General features: G+C 34.3%; 1 protein-coding gene and 1 pseudogene across 1 annotated transcript; one reads left to right on the top strand and one right to left on the bottom strand.

Annotated features, from left to right (window-relative positions):
- Nucleotides 1-312: 312 nt before the first annotated feature.
- On the bottom strand, nucleotides 313-5,338 carry LOC138311702 (uncharacterized; annotated as a pseudogene).
- A 280-nt stretch (nucleotides 5,339-5,618) lies between these two features.
- Nucleotides 5,619-12,300, top strand: LOC138311701 (probable basic-leucine zipper transcription factor R). The gene is made up of 12 exons (XM_069252946.1): nucleotides 5,619-6,502; nucleotides 7,099-7,181; nucleotides 7,454-7,544; nucleotides 7,928-7,998; nucleotides 8,404-8,463; nucleotides 9,177-9,265; nucleotides 9,587-9,669; nucleotides 9,974-10,086; nucleotides 10,431-10,616; nucleotides 10,774-10,821; nucleotides 11,238-11,397; nucleotides 11,736-12,300. Exons 1-12 carry the CDS (start codon nucleotides 6,271-6,273, stop codon nucleotides 11,843-11,845), a joined length of 1,326 nt encoding a protein of 441 aa, XP_069109047.1. The 5' UTR covers nucleotides 5,619-6,270; the 3' UTR covers nucleotides 11,846-12,300.
- The last annotated feature ends 3,009 nt before the right edge of the window (nucleotides 12,301-15,309 follow it).

Raw genomic sequence — 15,309 nt, 5'->3', positions numbered from 1 at the left:
ACTTGCTTTGAGAATATTTTTTCTTCCTACTGTGAAGATTCCAGATCCTCGACCCCTTGTATTTATTTCATGCCTGTATCGAGTAGCGGGGTACGTGAAGAGCGAAATGGTTCCTGTTTTCTCATCTTCGGTCATTAGGTCCTGTACATTTATATGTAGCCAGGTATTGTTCACATCATTTGAAACTTTGCACCATTAACTTGTTTAAATGTATGTGTAGTGCACGTGTCGCACGGAACCCGGCTGTAGAATTTCTGCAGAAATGTTAACACTTAATTAATTTTCCACTCTTTTCCACAGAATTCTGCAGAATTATGTGGAAATCTGGATTATGCGGAAAATTTCCGCAATGTTTGGAAAAATTCTGCACATAATTATTGAGAGTTTGCAGAAACTTTCTAATGTTGCGGAAATTGGTAGAAATTTTCTGCGGATTTCTGCAGAAAATTGGACTTAGACAAAAAACTGTCTTGGTCTGTGGACTTAGAATAATTATTGACCTCTGCTTTCCAAGTTAAGTTGATTGCAAGTCAGAAAAATGAAGAAAACATGGAAAAAATTATAAAAATCTGTATTTCGGTCATTTGAAGTCCGATTTGATTGTAGTGTATACCAAACTGTTCAGAATTACAATACAAACAACATCTTATGATTTAATAAGTTGAAAAATGACTTGTTAAAAAAAGATATTGTATATATACATGAATAATATCTCAATGTTTTATCCCAAAATCCAATATCGTACATGTATTTATTAAAAATGTTTATGGATCGATGGAATTGCTGTATTAAAAACAATATCCACAAGCTGGTTTTGTGGAACTTTGATCTGGATATCATAAAACAGTATTTTTCTTGTCTCCATATAGTGCATTAAATTCTGTATATATATTATGCAAGACCTATCTACTGATAAAGACGAAACAGTTGAATGAGGCATTTTGTAAATACCACATGACCAGTACTATCTCTACTTTTCAGTCTCGTTCCATGTTATTTGGCAATAGAGCTGCAAACAAAGTGGTTCCAATTTTCACAACCATCATTGGTTCCCGGAGATTTTCAGCTGCTATTACTTGTTGATGATTTCTGAAATAAAACATATTAAGATTGGAATGTTGCTTTTTTTATATATATATTATGGAAAATCAGTTGCTTATTGTGATTCACCTAATTATATAAGCAATTATACTAATTATATAATATAATTGTCACCTTCAAAGTTATTGACATTATAATGATTATCCATTTATATTTATATAATATTTAAACTGTATATTTCTCATCATAACATTTGGTTTTTTTCTTATGTTGTGAACTTATGTATGATTTCCATAATTTCATTTCAAAGCAATTTTTCAGTTGCATTTCTCATTTATTGCTATATCAATATATATCAATATTTTCACTTACCCTACAAATTCAATCTTTTGCAGATGTGGGACACGTCTTGGGAGAATAGATCCAGAAGACTTCATTAGTTGACCAATAGCAAATACCTTCCTCGATCCTTTTTCCATGATGAAAGAGGACACTTGAATGATATCTATATTTCCTTCCAAATGTTTTTCAAGTTTAATTGTGTAAGAGTTCTGTTTCTTACGCGAGTTCAGCTTTTGCTATACATCTGATAGCCATTTCTCGCAATTTTTGAAATGTTCTGATAGTCACAGTCTCTGTGGGTATTGGTTTGCGATAGTAGGAATTCTTTAAATTCCTCTGGTATGTCAGCTGTAGCCTTGGCACTTTTGACAACTGAACATTTGAATGCCTCTCCATTACTTGCAAATTCCTCAGAATGATTGGAAAGCATCCCCTGCAAAAATTCCTGGACATGGGTTGATGTGGCTTGTGATTGTCGTGATTCAACATGCTTTTGGGCCTGAAGTGCCCAAAATATCTGCCTGCACACATTCCCTGTTCCATGAACTGTTCGTTTTATCTCCCCATTGAATGACTCAAAGGGAAAACAAGACCATGCCCACAACGGGCCCCACTGTCTCACAAAACCAACAAGGTGAGTCAGGTTGTGTACATTCATGCTCATAGCATTATCTCCATATAATGTTTGTACATTGTTCACAAAGGTTTTCAGAAGTATTTCTGCTCTGTCAAGTTCTTGTGGTGATATGCCCTCGGTGAGAAGAATGTAAGTTGCTTCCACAAGACAACTAAAATGAACAAGATGAACATTAGGAAGGTAATCCTGAAGACATGGCAGTGAATAGAACAAAAGCCAGTTTCTTAGTTCTGAAGCCTTCCAATGGTGATACGTGTTTGACAGTATCCTTGGCAACCGGTGGACTATGTACATTGGTTGAATTTGCCTCAAAAGTTTATCGATGTTGTTGATATGTTTCTTGATGTAGAATGGATTTCCTGAATATTTTGCATCAAACCAGTAGTCCAAGAATTTCTTTGTGACACCAAGTAATATCCCATGCATATAATCAATGACAACATTGTTTGTCATTGAAAAGTATGGCAGATACCACAATACACTCTCTCCAAGGAAGCCATCGATTCTTGTTCCTGTTTGACGAGCTTGAACAGCACTCCCTCTAGCCATTTCATCTGTTCGAGGAACTGGATGCTGGTCTCGCTGTATATATGCTCTGCAGTAAGCTTTTCCGCTTGGAACAACCTGGCCGGACTCCATGCAATAGAGACATCCATTCTCACCATTGTGCTGCGTCATACTAGTAACATAAGCTCTAGCTTGTAAATCCATCGTAGCAATAACAAGCATTGCTTTGACACAGATGTTCTGCATGGTTTGGTTTTCAGAAAAAAACAGAAATAAATACTCCGTTGGTGTAGAAATCTATTAAATCCATGACCATAGGACGCAGAAACATGTTCATGTTTGGCTTGCCAACACCCTGCCACACACCCCACAATAACAGATTTTTTTTTCCGAAAACGGTTTTTGGGAGGTATCTCATTAATCAACAGATAAACAGGCCACAATGAAACGGATGAACTTTTATAAAGTGGAATACCATCTATGAAGAGGGAAAGCGTGATGTTGGGTGTTCCATCCAAAAACCCTCCAATTTCTTGCAGCTTCTTGTAGCCATGCCCACTTCTGATATCCGAGATTGATGTTTTGGCTTCTGATCCATGTCTCAACTCCACTATTGAGCTCCACATACCTTCACGCTCCAGAATTTCTTTCAGCTGAATGGAAAGTTTACCAGTAACAAAATAACATGGACAGACTGTTTTAGAACCATTGCATCCTGGTGTCTTACAATGTTCTATTTCCGGCTCTACATCAAACAATTTTTTGCAAGATTCACAGTAAAGGTGATACTTCAGGTAATCCCTATCAAAACCACAAACTGCTTGAAGATGCTTCAGGGAAGTTTCACCAATGTTGTTTTCTGGCATTCCTAATTGAGAAAATTTCAAAACATCCTTTATCATAGTAGCTGACATGTTGTATTTTGAGACAAGAGCACTAGCAGCAAGGAGATATTCTGATTGTGGAACCGGAGATTTGTACAATGTTTCACTTGGCGGTATCACATACAAGGGAGGGTCATTAGTAGAAGGCACTGTTCTAACGCTCTGTGAACTCTCGGGAATACCAGGATCCGAGTCATTATCTCCCTCCACATCTTCATCGGATGATAGATGTTCCAATTCCATAAACTGTTCTGTTAAGTTGTCATCATCATCTAAGACATCATCAGGTATCATGTCAATGTTTTGATCATTTATGATGTCATCTGGTATTATATTAATATCTTCTGTATCAGACCTATGTATGGCCTGATCTGGTATGTCAGGGATAGACGAAGCCTCGTCATCAAAGGGAAATTCTTGTTGTCCTTGATTACTATCATTCCTGAAAATACAATATACATAATTTCAGTTTCACAGTTTCATTGTATTTACAATCATAAAAAATGTAAATATACAAGTTCTTACTTTGCTAATTAAGATGGCACTGAAATGATTAACTTTAATTTAAAAACAGCTTAAAGGTTTACAAAATTCTGGTTTTGTAAAGTCATCATTTCTTTATCAAATAACAACTCAATGACAAATGATAACTCTAAATAAAATCATTTAACTATATACAACAGAGAAAGTGTTTTTCTTTTGATAAAAAAAACCCCAATAAACTGGGATAATTTGTAAAATTCCGAGTATTAGATATTATGTGTGCAGCTACTAGGTAGCCGCTGTACAGACTGTCGTTAAAGGTATTGAAATCCCTCTAGCGTGAAGCTAAAAGGTGACTGTATCATTATATACAATATTTATTAAAACTAGTTAATACTTACTCCAATACCTTTCGTCTATTAAAGGTTGTTGTTCTAGGGATAGCAACAGTGTCGTCTGTCTCATAAAGTTTGTACCTTTTGGGTGGCCGTCCAGCTGTCAATGAAAATCAAATGATTATTAATGATTCCAGACAACAGCTTCATAACAACTTTGACAACTGCATATTTCTACTGCATAAAACTTTAATTTCATGCCAAAGGACTATCGATTAAGAATTAATATTGATATCCAAATTCCCTGTTCATTAAAGCAGTCTTGTTTAACAGTGCCATCTCTTCCAATCTTCAATTGAAGACCAAAACATAAACGTCTTACAGGAATTTATAGTGTTTTCATACTTTTTAATTTGCTCTGTTAAAGGCCAACTACAAAATGTATATAAATAGTGTTAGATGAGGTTACAACATCAAACAAATGCAACAGTGGCAATTCATATAGCTGTTTTGCCCTCTGGCGCAATTTAAATGCATGGGAATAATTTTTTCGATGCATGGTAATATTAAGTTAACAGCGGTAAACATCCGGCAACCTGTACATGTGTTATAAAAACTACAATTTAATTTATTCTAATTAAATTGTTCTGAAGTTAAATTAAATTGTTCTGAAGGTAAATTAAATTGTTTTCTGAAGGTAATGATAAGAGTAAGCCAATAACTTTCCAACTCTAAGATCTACAAATTATTAATCTCATTTGACATCCGGCTCCTATATCAAAAATCAAAAATAGTTTCAGAAAGGTTTAAACTTGGCCTTAAAGCATAAACTATATTGTTTCATTAATTAATTGAATTTCTAATTGTACCTGTGATGTGATGTATGTTCCAAATATGAATGACCAATGTCTGTTTCCTTGAAAGTATCTTTTTACATCCCTCGATTGGACATTCCCATTTTTTTTCGCCAATCTGACATTTCAAAATATCACTTTCGTCAATCTCCGTCATATCAATTTGATGAACATTAAATCAATCTGAAAAGAAAATGCAAAGCACATTATTTAATGGCATCAAGTTTCACATATGAAAAAGTACATTAGGAAACGTTTTAAAATGCAATTTCAAAAAGTTCATCTACACACTTAAAGATATGTAAATGTCATGTCAGTTTTTTAACCATACTGATTTTCTAGAAAATGTCAATTCAGTTAATTAATAATAATTTGTTAAACTTCACAACTCACTAGAACTGGCGAAAATAATTATATATACAGAATATAACATTAAATATATCTTCAAATAAGCGACGGAAAGTTTTACAAAAAATTCTATGGAATTTTTCAAATAGTGACTATCTGAAAATTAAAGAAAAACGAAACCGTGATAATTGATCGAATTTGTCAAGGGAGCTAACTCTGTAATATACAGACGGAATGCATATAATGACAATTCTCCATTCTCTTACTTTTAAATCTAATTTAAAATGTATATTCCGATATGACGTGAATATTTTCCAAAAACAAAGAAAACGATCTCTTAGATGTATGCATAATTTGAACGACAAGATTCAAGAATGCAAACCGTACTGTAACGTATTAAACATTCCGGGTTTAAACTGTTCATACTCGGTCATAATGTTAGATTTCTCGTAAGTTGAACTTTACAAACAATTCAAAGTGCCGGGGAAACTCGATACCTACCTTATTCCTATAAATACTGGCCCGGCGATGCTGTTTAAGTCAGAGTTCTTATCGTGAATACAAGTGGTGAGTAAGGTCATTGTCCGGAGCGTCTGGACGCCGCCATTTTTGTTGCTGATGTGAGTGCGGGACAGTTAATTGATGAGGGCATCGTTTTGTTTTTAACATTGTTTAAAATTTAAAACATATACTCTCTTGTATGATAACATTCAAATATGTTGTCTTTATGCTCAAAATCTAAAATTTAAAACAATTACAATATTACGGTATCGATATTTACTGACCGGACCGCAGTTCAAAATCAAGCGCCAAATTCGAAGAACCAGCAAACCGCAACAATGTCATCTCTAATCTCAATCCAAGAAGTAGAATCTGCAGCTAAAAAGCTGAAGATAAGCAGTGGAATTGGGGATTTGTTTGTAGTTTATTGGGATGATCGTACATTTGGCGTCATTAACAGATCGGACCTCATAAATATAGCGGTGTCGGAGTTGGGGCAAAATGTCTATGGCCGGACATGCGAAGGCTTCTACGGGAAGGGAAAGTTCCGCCTAACCTTACTTTTTAGAGGTAGGTAAATGTTTAAAATTACGTTGCATGTGTTTATACTACAGTACGCATACGATAAAAGGAAACGAAATTTAAGTCATCCCTTGTACGGTCGTACAACAATTTTGAATATTGCATGCGCAACTGTACGATCGCGAATCCATATTCCAGGTCAGGAATTTTGTCAACAAAAAACATTAATTTTATTTTTGGAATTTAGAAGTTTTCATTAAAGAAAAAAATGTATCAGCGACTTACAACATGTACTTGCATTTCAATCTTCAATTTATATAACATCGTCTGACACTTATTGTAACGGACACTACACTGGAAACTCAAGTGCCTATTCAAAGTGCTAAAAAAATCTTAGCCGTCCTCGCTCAGCACAAATAAAAAAAAATTAAAATAATAAAAAAAATCAAATAATATTAAATCCTACAGTATAATATTAATGTCACTTTGAATGAATGTACTGAATTATATTAAATTGTGATATTGAGTGCTATAATAATAGCTCACGGTAGATGCTCAGTCAGACATTTCATATAATTGATGCTTTTTTATCAATATATATTAAATATTTTTTAATAGACTCTAATATGTAAAATAATTTGCAGGTATGCCGGGAATAGATGACCAGGAACTGTACCCTCTCGCAGACAGGCTAGATGGTATTAGACGGAAGTCTGAAAGAACTGAAGTGTGTATTAATTTTTGGTTTTTTTTTTCAGAATTCAAATGGTGTTTTCATATTTTGTTTTTAAATTAAACAATAATAGTTAAAAATTTATAGATTAATTAGCACAAATTTTGAATTCTATAATGAGCTTTTCAGATTGGGTTCCAAATCTTTTAGAACAATTTGGTTATATCAAACTCATCAAAATGCTGTATTTGTAGAATATATAGATAAAAGTTTGACATTATAACTCATTCATATACTGTATGCTTGCATAAAATTTATAAATTAAGGTGCAGACAAAAAAGAGGCAGGTAAAACCCAAACGGTTGCCTGATTTTGAAACCGAGGTTCAACTTCTTGTAGTGCCCCAAGATACTTCAGGTACTCAGAACTTAATTATTACCCATTGGTTTAAATCTGCAATTTGTCATGTCATCATAAATAGATTTCATAGACACAGTGGTTTGAAGTCCAAAATTCCACAAATTCATTTGAATTTCTATATTAAATTCTATCCGATCGAGTACTACCAAATTTGTATACACCATGTGAATAAAAACTCATCATTATCATAACCAGGCCTATTTATGTAAGATACGTATACCGGGAAATCATATTTAAAAGAAGGATTTGCATGATTAATTTTATTTTCATTTCAATTTGAAATGAAACAAATTATAAAGAAAAGATTTAGACTGCAAATTTGTCACCAATATAATATTGCCTCAAGCATTCACGAGAGTCTGACCTTTTATTTCTCAAAGGGGCTCAACATATTGAAGACTGTCCTCCAGTCTCAAGGCTAACAGATCAGGGCTCGAGACAGAAAGAGAAAGTAAGTATTATAGGTATGAATAATAATACTGCAGTATAAAAGCGACCAAATCTTGTCAAGTACCATATATAATTCTGGTCATCACATGTGTTTACGATATGCGATTACAGTCATTTGTTAGATTATATCATTTTATATTTTTTTTACATTTGAGAACTTGGATTAAACAGTATGCTATATATCAAATGTGTGTGTGGTGCGTGTCAGTGTTTCATTTTAGTTGACACACAATTTTACTTATATCTTACATGGAATATAAATACTGAGACCCGGTTTTAAAGTTAAAACATGAGGTGATTTAGACATTACAAAACTATAGCATATATATAATAGACAATATTGTTTGTTTTGTTTTTTAACACTATTACGTTTGGTAATTTCAAATATAAGATATTTAATTTGCAGCAGAAGATAAATCCTCCAAAAAGGCCGGCAACATCAGAGGTAGCTTCAGAGACCAACGCAGTAAGTTAAACTGTATGATTCAGACAATAAAATCAAACAATTAATAGACACAATTGAAGTTTGTTCAGATAAAAGACCTTGACCTTCGTTAAAGATCACAGGTGTCAAATAGGCTAAAATCTTTAAACAACTTCTTGTGAATAACTAATAATAGACCTAGAGACCTGATATTTGGGCCTGTAGAATGCTGGAATGAAGGTCCACCAAGTTTGTTCAAATAAATGAACTTGACCTACTTTTAAGGTCAAAATCCCCAAATATATTTATAATTTCTTGTATTGCCTTAATTATTAGCCACTTAACTGAATACTGAGACTGTTGTCTTGTGCCAATATAGTCAGATATTAAAAGTGAATGCCCAATGGCCTCATATTTTCAGCTAGCCATAATCAGATGATGGGCTAATCAAATCGCCTTTGGTCCGTGGTCCGTGGTTCGTCCGTTAACAATTCTTGTTACCGCTATTTCTCCAGAAAGTACTGAATGGATCTTTCTCAAATTCATATGTAGTATGTAGTAAAAGTTTGAAAAGCAGAGAAAAGATCCATCTTTCCATTGTCAGACGTAGATCATTCTTTGCTTGGCGCCAAGATCACTCTGGGATCCCTTGTATGTGTTAATATTCTGTTGATTGAAATTGCAGTGTATACTTTTTGCCTGTGTATTATGATCCTATTATAATCAACAATTAAGTGCAATTTATTATTATGCAGCAAAAGCTAAAAAAGCAAAAGTCGTTGCAGACAGCAGCTGCTGAGCTAGAGCTGACAGAATTGTCAGCTGTAATTGGAAATGCAAACAGGTAAACTTAAATCAGAGTATTATTTATGTATAATTATTCTATATTGTATTTGACTTTGTTCAATGATTATTCTTTGTAATTTGAAATATGTTACTCATAGCCATGTTTCTTAATCAAATTCAAGTTCTAAAAATTTTGTACTAAAGATGACATGGGTACATAATTAAGTTTTGTTTTTATTTATTTAATTTAAAAACATATTTTGTCTTTCACTCATATTCAATATTTGTTATCAGCATTTTTATACTGATTTCATGATTTCATGCAAGGAAAAAACAAAAAAGTATATCCAAGTCACTGAAGTTCATTAAAACTTTGTAGAACTGTGCTAGATGATCCAATTAGAGATCAAGAGGCAGAAGAGGCTGGATCCCAGACACTCCTAGTTCCAACACCAGTTGTTGGTAATACATTTTTACTTCTGGATGAACAAATACTTACAATATATTAACTTTTATTAGAATTCAGAAGAAAAATTGATTGCCTTTTAAGTCATGTCTTGGTGTTTTTGTAATGGCTAAATTGTATGAAGACGGTCTTTGAAGACCTTAAACATTTGTCTTTAAGCCCTGTGATTTACTTTTTGCTAATCCACAATTAGTTAATAGAACCATCTGTTTTAAGATTTATGGCTGCAGATTTAACATTAGTGATTGCATTTCAACTGTAACTTCAACTTTGTATATACTTATTTTGTTTAAATTTCAGATAATCATGACTCAACTGATCGGGTCCAATTGAGGCAGCAAATATCTGCCCTTCAGAGCAGAGTTACATATTTAGAGGGCTCTCTATCCAACCTTTGGAACTGGACAAGACAGGTAATTATTCTAAACTGCATGTTTAATTATATAATTAAAGTATTATTATGGTCATGTTTTCACCAATCTCATCAATGAGATGGCCATAATATTTTATGTTTGTAATTGATTTGATTTGTTTGATTTTTAACAGTTCAACTTAGAAAATCTTTCCATGGTTTTGCATTGGAGGAGTTAATCTGTGTGAATGATTTAAGAGTCTTTTTAGATTACATTTATATCATTTATTAGTAAAAGCATTTGCTGTAAAAGTGGTGTAGAGAAAATAATTTAACAGCAAATAAAATATTTATAGAGGATCTGATTTCAGGTCTAATAATATCCTTAACAATTCATTTTTCCAGATTCAACAGGAACATTATCAGTTCCAACAGCAACAACAACAGCAGCAGCAACAACAACAACAACAACAACAACAACAACAACAACAACAACAACAACAACAGCAACAGCAGCAGCAACAACAACAGCAGCAGCAGCCCCAGCAGCAACAACAACAGCAACAGCCCGAACAACAACCAACACAGGAGGTAAATATTTATTGTATCTATTTCAAAAGCTCTTCATCTGAAACAATATCAATGTGACTTAATTAAATCTGAGGTTACAGACAGTGATAAAAATAGATCATGATATTTTTAGATTTTTGAGTAATAACATAGGTCATATTAATTGTTTTTGTTTTAGAATGACTCTATCACTGCACCAGAAGAAATTTATGCTGGGTACACAACAGTAAGTGAAGATATTATACTAGTGAAATGAATTTGAATTTTATTCTAAACTGAAATAAATTATAAAGTTATTCCATCAATTTTTTTATTTCATTTTTGCATGTAGGTATTAATTGTGATCTCATTACATTTTGAGCAAATATGTCATTTTCTCTTTTAGTTCAAATAGATATAGATTATTTCATTACAATACAAATGAACTTTCAATAAACACTTATAAAATGGTCATTTGTAAGTCTTTACTTCAACTATTCATTAGTTAAAAAGATATTGTTTTATTCAGGTTACGTAGGTGATTGGATAGCAAGTGATCGATTCAGGGCAGGCAATATTTGAGTTTTATTCATAACTTTTTTCAATATTTTAGTCAGAATTTTAACATCCTGTTTTTTTTTTTTTTTTTTAATTTTTGAACAGGGTCAGCTGGAGTGCAAAATCGGCCATTTAAAGACGGCTCCGAAATGTGCTGCCCTCCTCTTTAGAACGTTGTTCAAAGAGGAGGAGTACATAGGGAAGACCCTTACAGGAGCTGGGGGCAAACCAAAAGTGGACCAAGATAGGCTTGCCATTATTTACAGTATGTATTTTACATTACCAAATTGTTTTGTGACTGAGTATTTGTAACACTAATAAATATCAATGAAACCTGACTATGTCAGTCTGTTTACCAGTCAATAGCTTTATGCACATAAACATATCTTGTATAGTAATGTGATAAACGTAAAACATTGTTTGTGTATTCTTAATGCAAATCATCAAGGGTTGCAACTTTAAGGGATCATGTACATGTTTAATAGTGCTACTGATAGTCAATATTGTTTGAAATATAAATCTACACACTACATGAATTTTATGAAATATCAAAACAATGGTATGATATTTTATACTAAGGTTTTGTTTTTTCTCCTTTTTCAGAGATTACACTGAAGAAATTCCCCGAGTTTCCCATCACAGCCCTGAGACACGGACTATGTGACATTCTCAAGCCATCCCGCTATATAAAAAAAAAATTAGAAAAAAGCTGACATTCAAATAATAAATTTTTGAATGTCTTCAGAACTGCCTTTATTGTAATTTTGTAATGTATAGAATAGGGATTGACAGCTGCCCTGGGTTTTTTTACTGTTCTAATTTTGTCTTTCAGAAAACGTGTGCAGAAATTTTCTGCAACAGCCAGCCATAGAAAATTTCTGCAGAAAATTTCCGCAGATTTGAAATTTTCTGCAGAAAATTTCCGCGGATTTAAATGCAGAAATCTTCTGCAAGTTTGGGAAAATTTCTGCGGAAAATGATTTCTGTGGAGTATTGGAACATTTTCCGCAGAAATACTGCAGAAATTTTCCGCAAAATGCAGAAAATTTCCACAGAATATTTTATTTCTTTTTATCCGCAGATTTCTATAGATTTCTGCGGAAATGATGTTCCAATACTCCGCAGAAAAATACCGAGGAAAATATCCGCAGAAATCTGTGGAAATCTGTGGATTTCCTAACGCAGCTCTCCATGTTCAACCTATAGACGAGGGCCGAGGGTGGGGGAGGGGCTGCGGGGGGGGCGGGACAGGCCACCCGTGACACGCCATCGCCTGTTATAGAACCTGGTAACAAGCCTGGATAAGTGATCCAGTATGAAGAGTGATTCATTGAATGTGCTCGTGTATTCCCCTTGAGATTACATCGTGTGACTGACGTTGTGAGAGTAACTTATTGACACTTTATTCTATTTTTTCGGCCTTCACGTCCAAATTGATTATTCTTACTGTGGAAAGCTGAAGAGAGATAAGATACCGGAAACAAGTGTCTTGTGAGATGCTCGCACAAAAGACCGAACGATTCAACACCACAAATAGGCGAGCATATTTCGACATGCTTTCCCCCTTGTCTACAACGAGTCTGCCTAAACTATGCTGACGCCGGAACTCGGTAAATTACCAGAGCTAATGGATCGATGTGCGTGCGTTAGTCCAATGTTATAGGTAATATCGATCAAGTCTGGACCTAACCCCTCTGTGAATGGTCTATTTCAAACTTGACAGAAAGCCCAGATCAACAACAAGCAACATACATCCAACCAAACATAAAATTGGTGTGTACTTACGAGGACTACGCTATTTCCGTGCACAAGTCTGAATCCTCCCAAGTCATAATGTTTCCACTTTTGCGCCCAGTTTTAGCACCTGCATAGAGCAAGCGATACCAATCCCACTTTCACGCACAGTGTATAATTAAACCCAACCCTAATCCAACTGACAGATTTTGTCCCGAAAGAAAGGATGTGACTTAACATACATTCTGACGGCGAATTTTGTTTATATTATTATTTCTTAACGTCCCTATTACCAGCCAGGGTAATGTTTGTTTGTTTGTGATTAATTAACGTCCTATTAAAAAGCAATGGACATGTAAGGACGTCCATCTACGTGTAATGAGGAGTGTGTTCGTGTAATGTATGTCGGCAAGGTGCTTGTTTGGATAGTACTGCCGGTATGTTTCGTTGTTGACTTCATGGTATAGGTGGATCTGTTGCCCATTTTATAAAGCTATAACACTTAAGCATGCCGCAGAAGATAACAATCAACAAAGCTCTCACCCGGTCCACAATTATAATTGACAACGTAACAAACCCATTCGGCGGGCCCACACCCAGTATGGGCTGAAACCAAAGCAAGGAGACAGAAAACTACCACTTTTATAGACTTTGGTGTGTCCTCGGCCAGGGGAACAGAACCCAGATCCAACCACATAGTGACGACCACGTGCACAGCTCCCTAAGATAGCTAAAACGGAACCGACAAAATCATGAATGACTAATAGACTCGCACACTGACAGATGGAAAGGTGTGAATCAAACCGGCGGAGTACAAAAAAAATAAAAAAAAAAAGAATAAAAAAAACGAAAATTAAAAAAAAAAAAAAAAAAAAATATTAAAAAAAAAAAAAAAAAAAAAACAAAAAATCGGATATTTAGGCAAGGGACACAGACAAATGTTCTGTGTAGAAGTGGAACAATTTCCGAGATTGAGAAAAAAGTCCTAGAGGTGTGAAAAAACAAAAACTTAATTCTTGATTGGCAACCATAAAAAAAATCCGACTGAAAAGTCCATAAAAATGACAAAAGTAGTTTTCCTGTGGACTAATGTGGAATTCAGAAAAGAGGGGCATCTCTAAATACGACGCATAAAAAGTCTGACGATGATATTCGTTGGTAAAGAGGGTTTATTGCAATAAGAAAGTAAGTCAACAAACACGAAACCGAATATACCCATAAAACCAAACTCCCCTGACTATTACGATAGAGACTTTACATAGGTCATATACAACTCCTCACGGCAGACAAAATTTACAATATAATGGTGAAATGGCTTAGGTAATGTAGGTCATTTTGACAAAGACTATGTACTCATACCTCTCTGGTGGGTAGGTTACCTACGGACGTTTACCATCGGCTACGTACCTACATGAAAGTACACGAGATACGGGTGGGAGTTTGTTTAGAACGACCAATTACAGAACGAGAAAAGGGTACAGCTAATGGTAAGACGATGAAACTATCGGACGTCTGAAAAATGACGGTATGATATTTGACAGCACTAAACGTATCTAAGACAGGTTAGATATAAGGAAACGAAACGTCAAAAACCAAAATACGTGGCATAAAAGACTAACGGTGATAAATTACTAATAGAACAGTCCACCATAATCGTACATGACAGGGTGGATACATGAACACGGCAAAGACCCCCTCAGTTCATTGTATAGACATCTGAAACAGAGTCGATATATAAGATATACACACTGTAACGGAAACCTAATTGATTATATATGCAAAATGCTGATTAGCATGAATGATGTAAATATATTATTACAAAATAAAGATTTGCGTGGAAATACTTGATTATTTGGTTTGTGATTATTAATCAGTAACAGTACTACTGCTTCCGAGTAGAAATCGACCTATGATCAGCTCGATACGATCTATAATTGCCTATTCACATCTATTTTGAGGTAATGATTGAATAAATAGCGAAAGGACTCGTATACCCTTGCAAAAATGGTGTAAGTGTGTGTAATAGTTTCGGTTACATTTCGCTGTGTTTTGTAAGCATTGGGTTTATATTTTATTTCAAAAGTAAGTGTTACAATATTATTTATTATTGCGAAATAACTCTTCCAACAGACTGTTGGGGACGCAGTGGTACCCTGCTATTAGTTATGAGATAATAATGATAATACAATTTCTGCATCCTTTCAAAACAAACAGAATCTCCCCGTTCTTCTTATATACCTACCGTTTGTCAAGTGTACACGGATGACCTTCCGATACTGTCTAACTAGCGTGGTTCAGAGGCGTAGAGTGTTTTTTATCTTATGCTTCAGGTATATTTTCTACGGTAAGCACATACGCACAAATTCATTGATATTTGTACAATAGATATATGTTATTTTCAACTAGTTTACTTTAACAATATCCAACACATGGAATAAAATAT

This window comes from Argopecten irradians, unplaced genomic scaffold, assembly GCF_041381155.1.
Source record: "Argopecten irradians isolate NY unplaced genomic scaffold, Ai_NY scaffold_0089, whole genome shotgun sequence".
NCBI classification, from domain to species: domain Eukaryota; kingdom Metazoa; phylum Mollusca; class Bivalvia; order Pectinida; family Pectinidae; genus Argopecten; species Argopecten irradians.
This window is presented reverse-complemented; position numbering and strand designations above follow the sequence as displayed.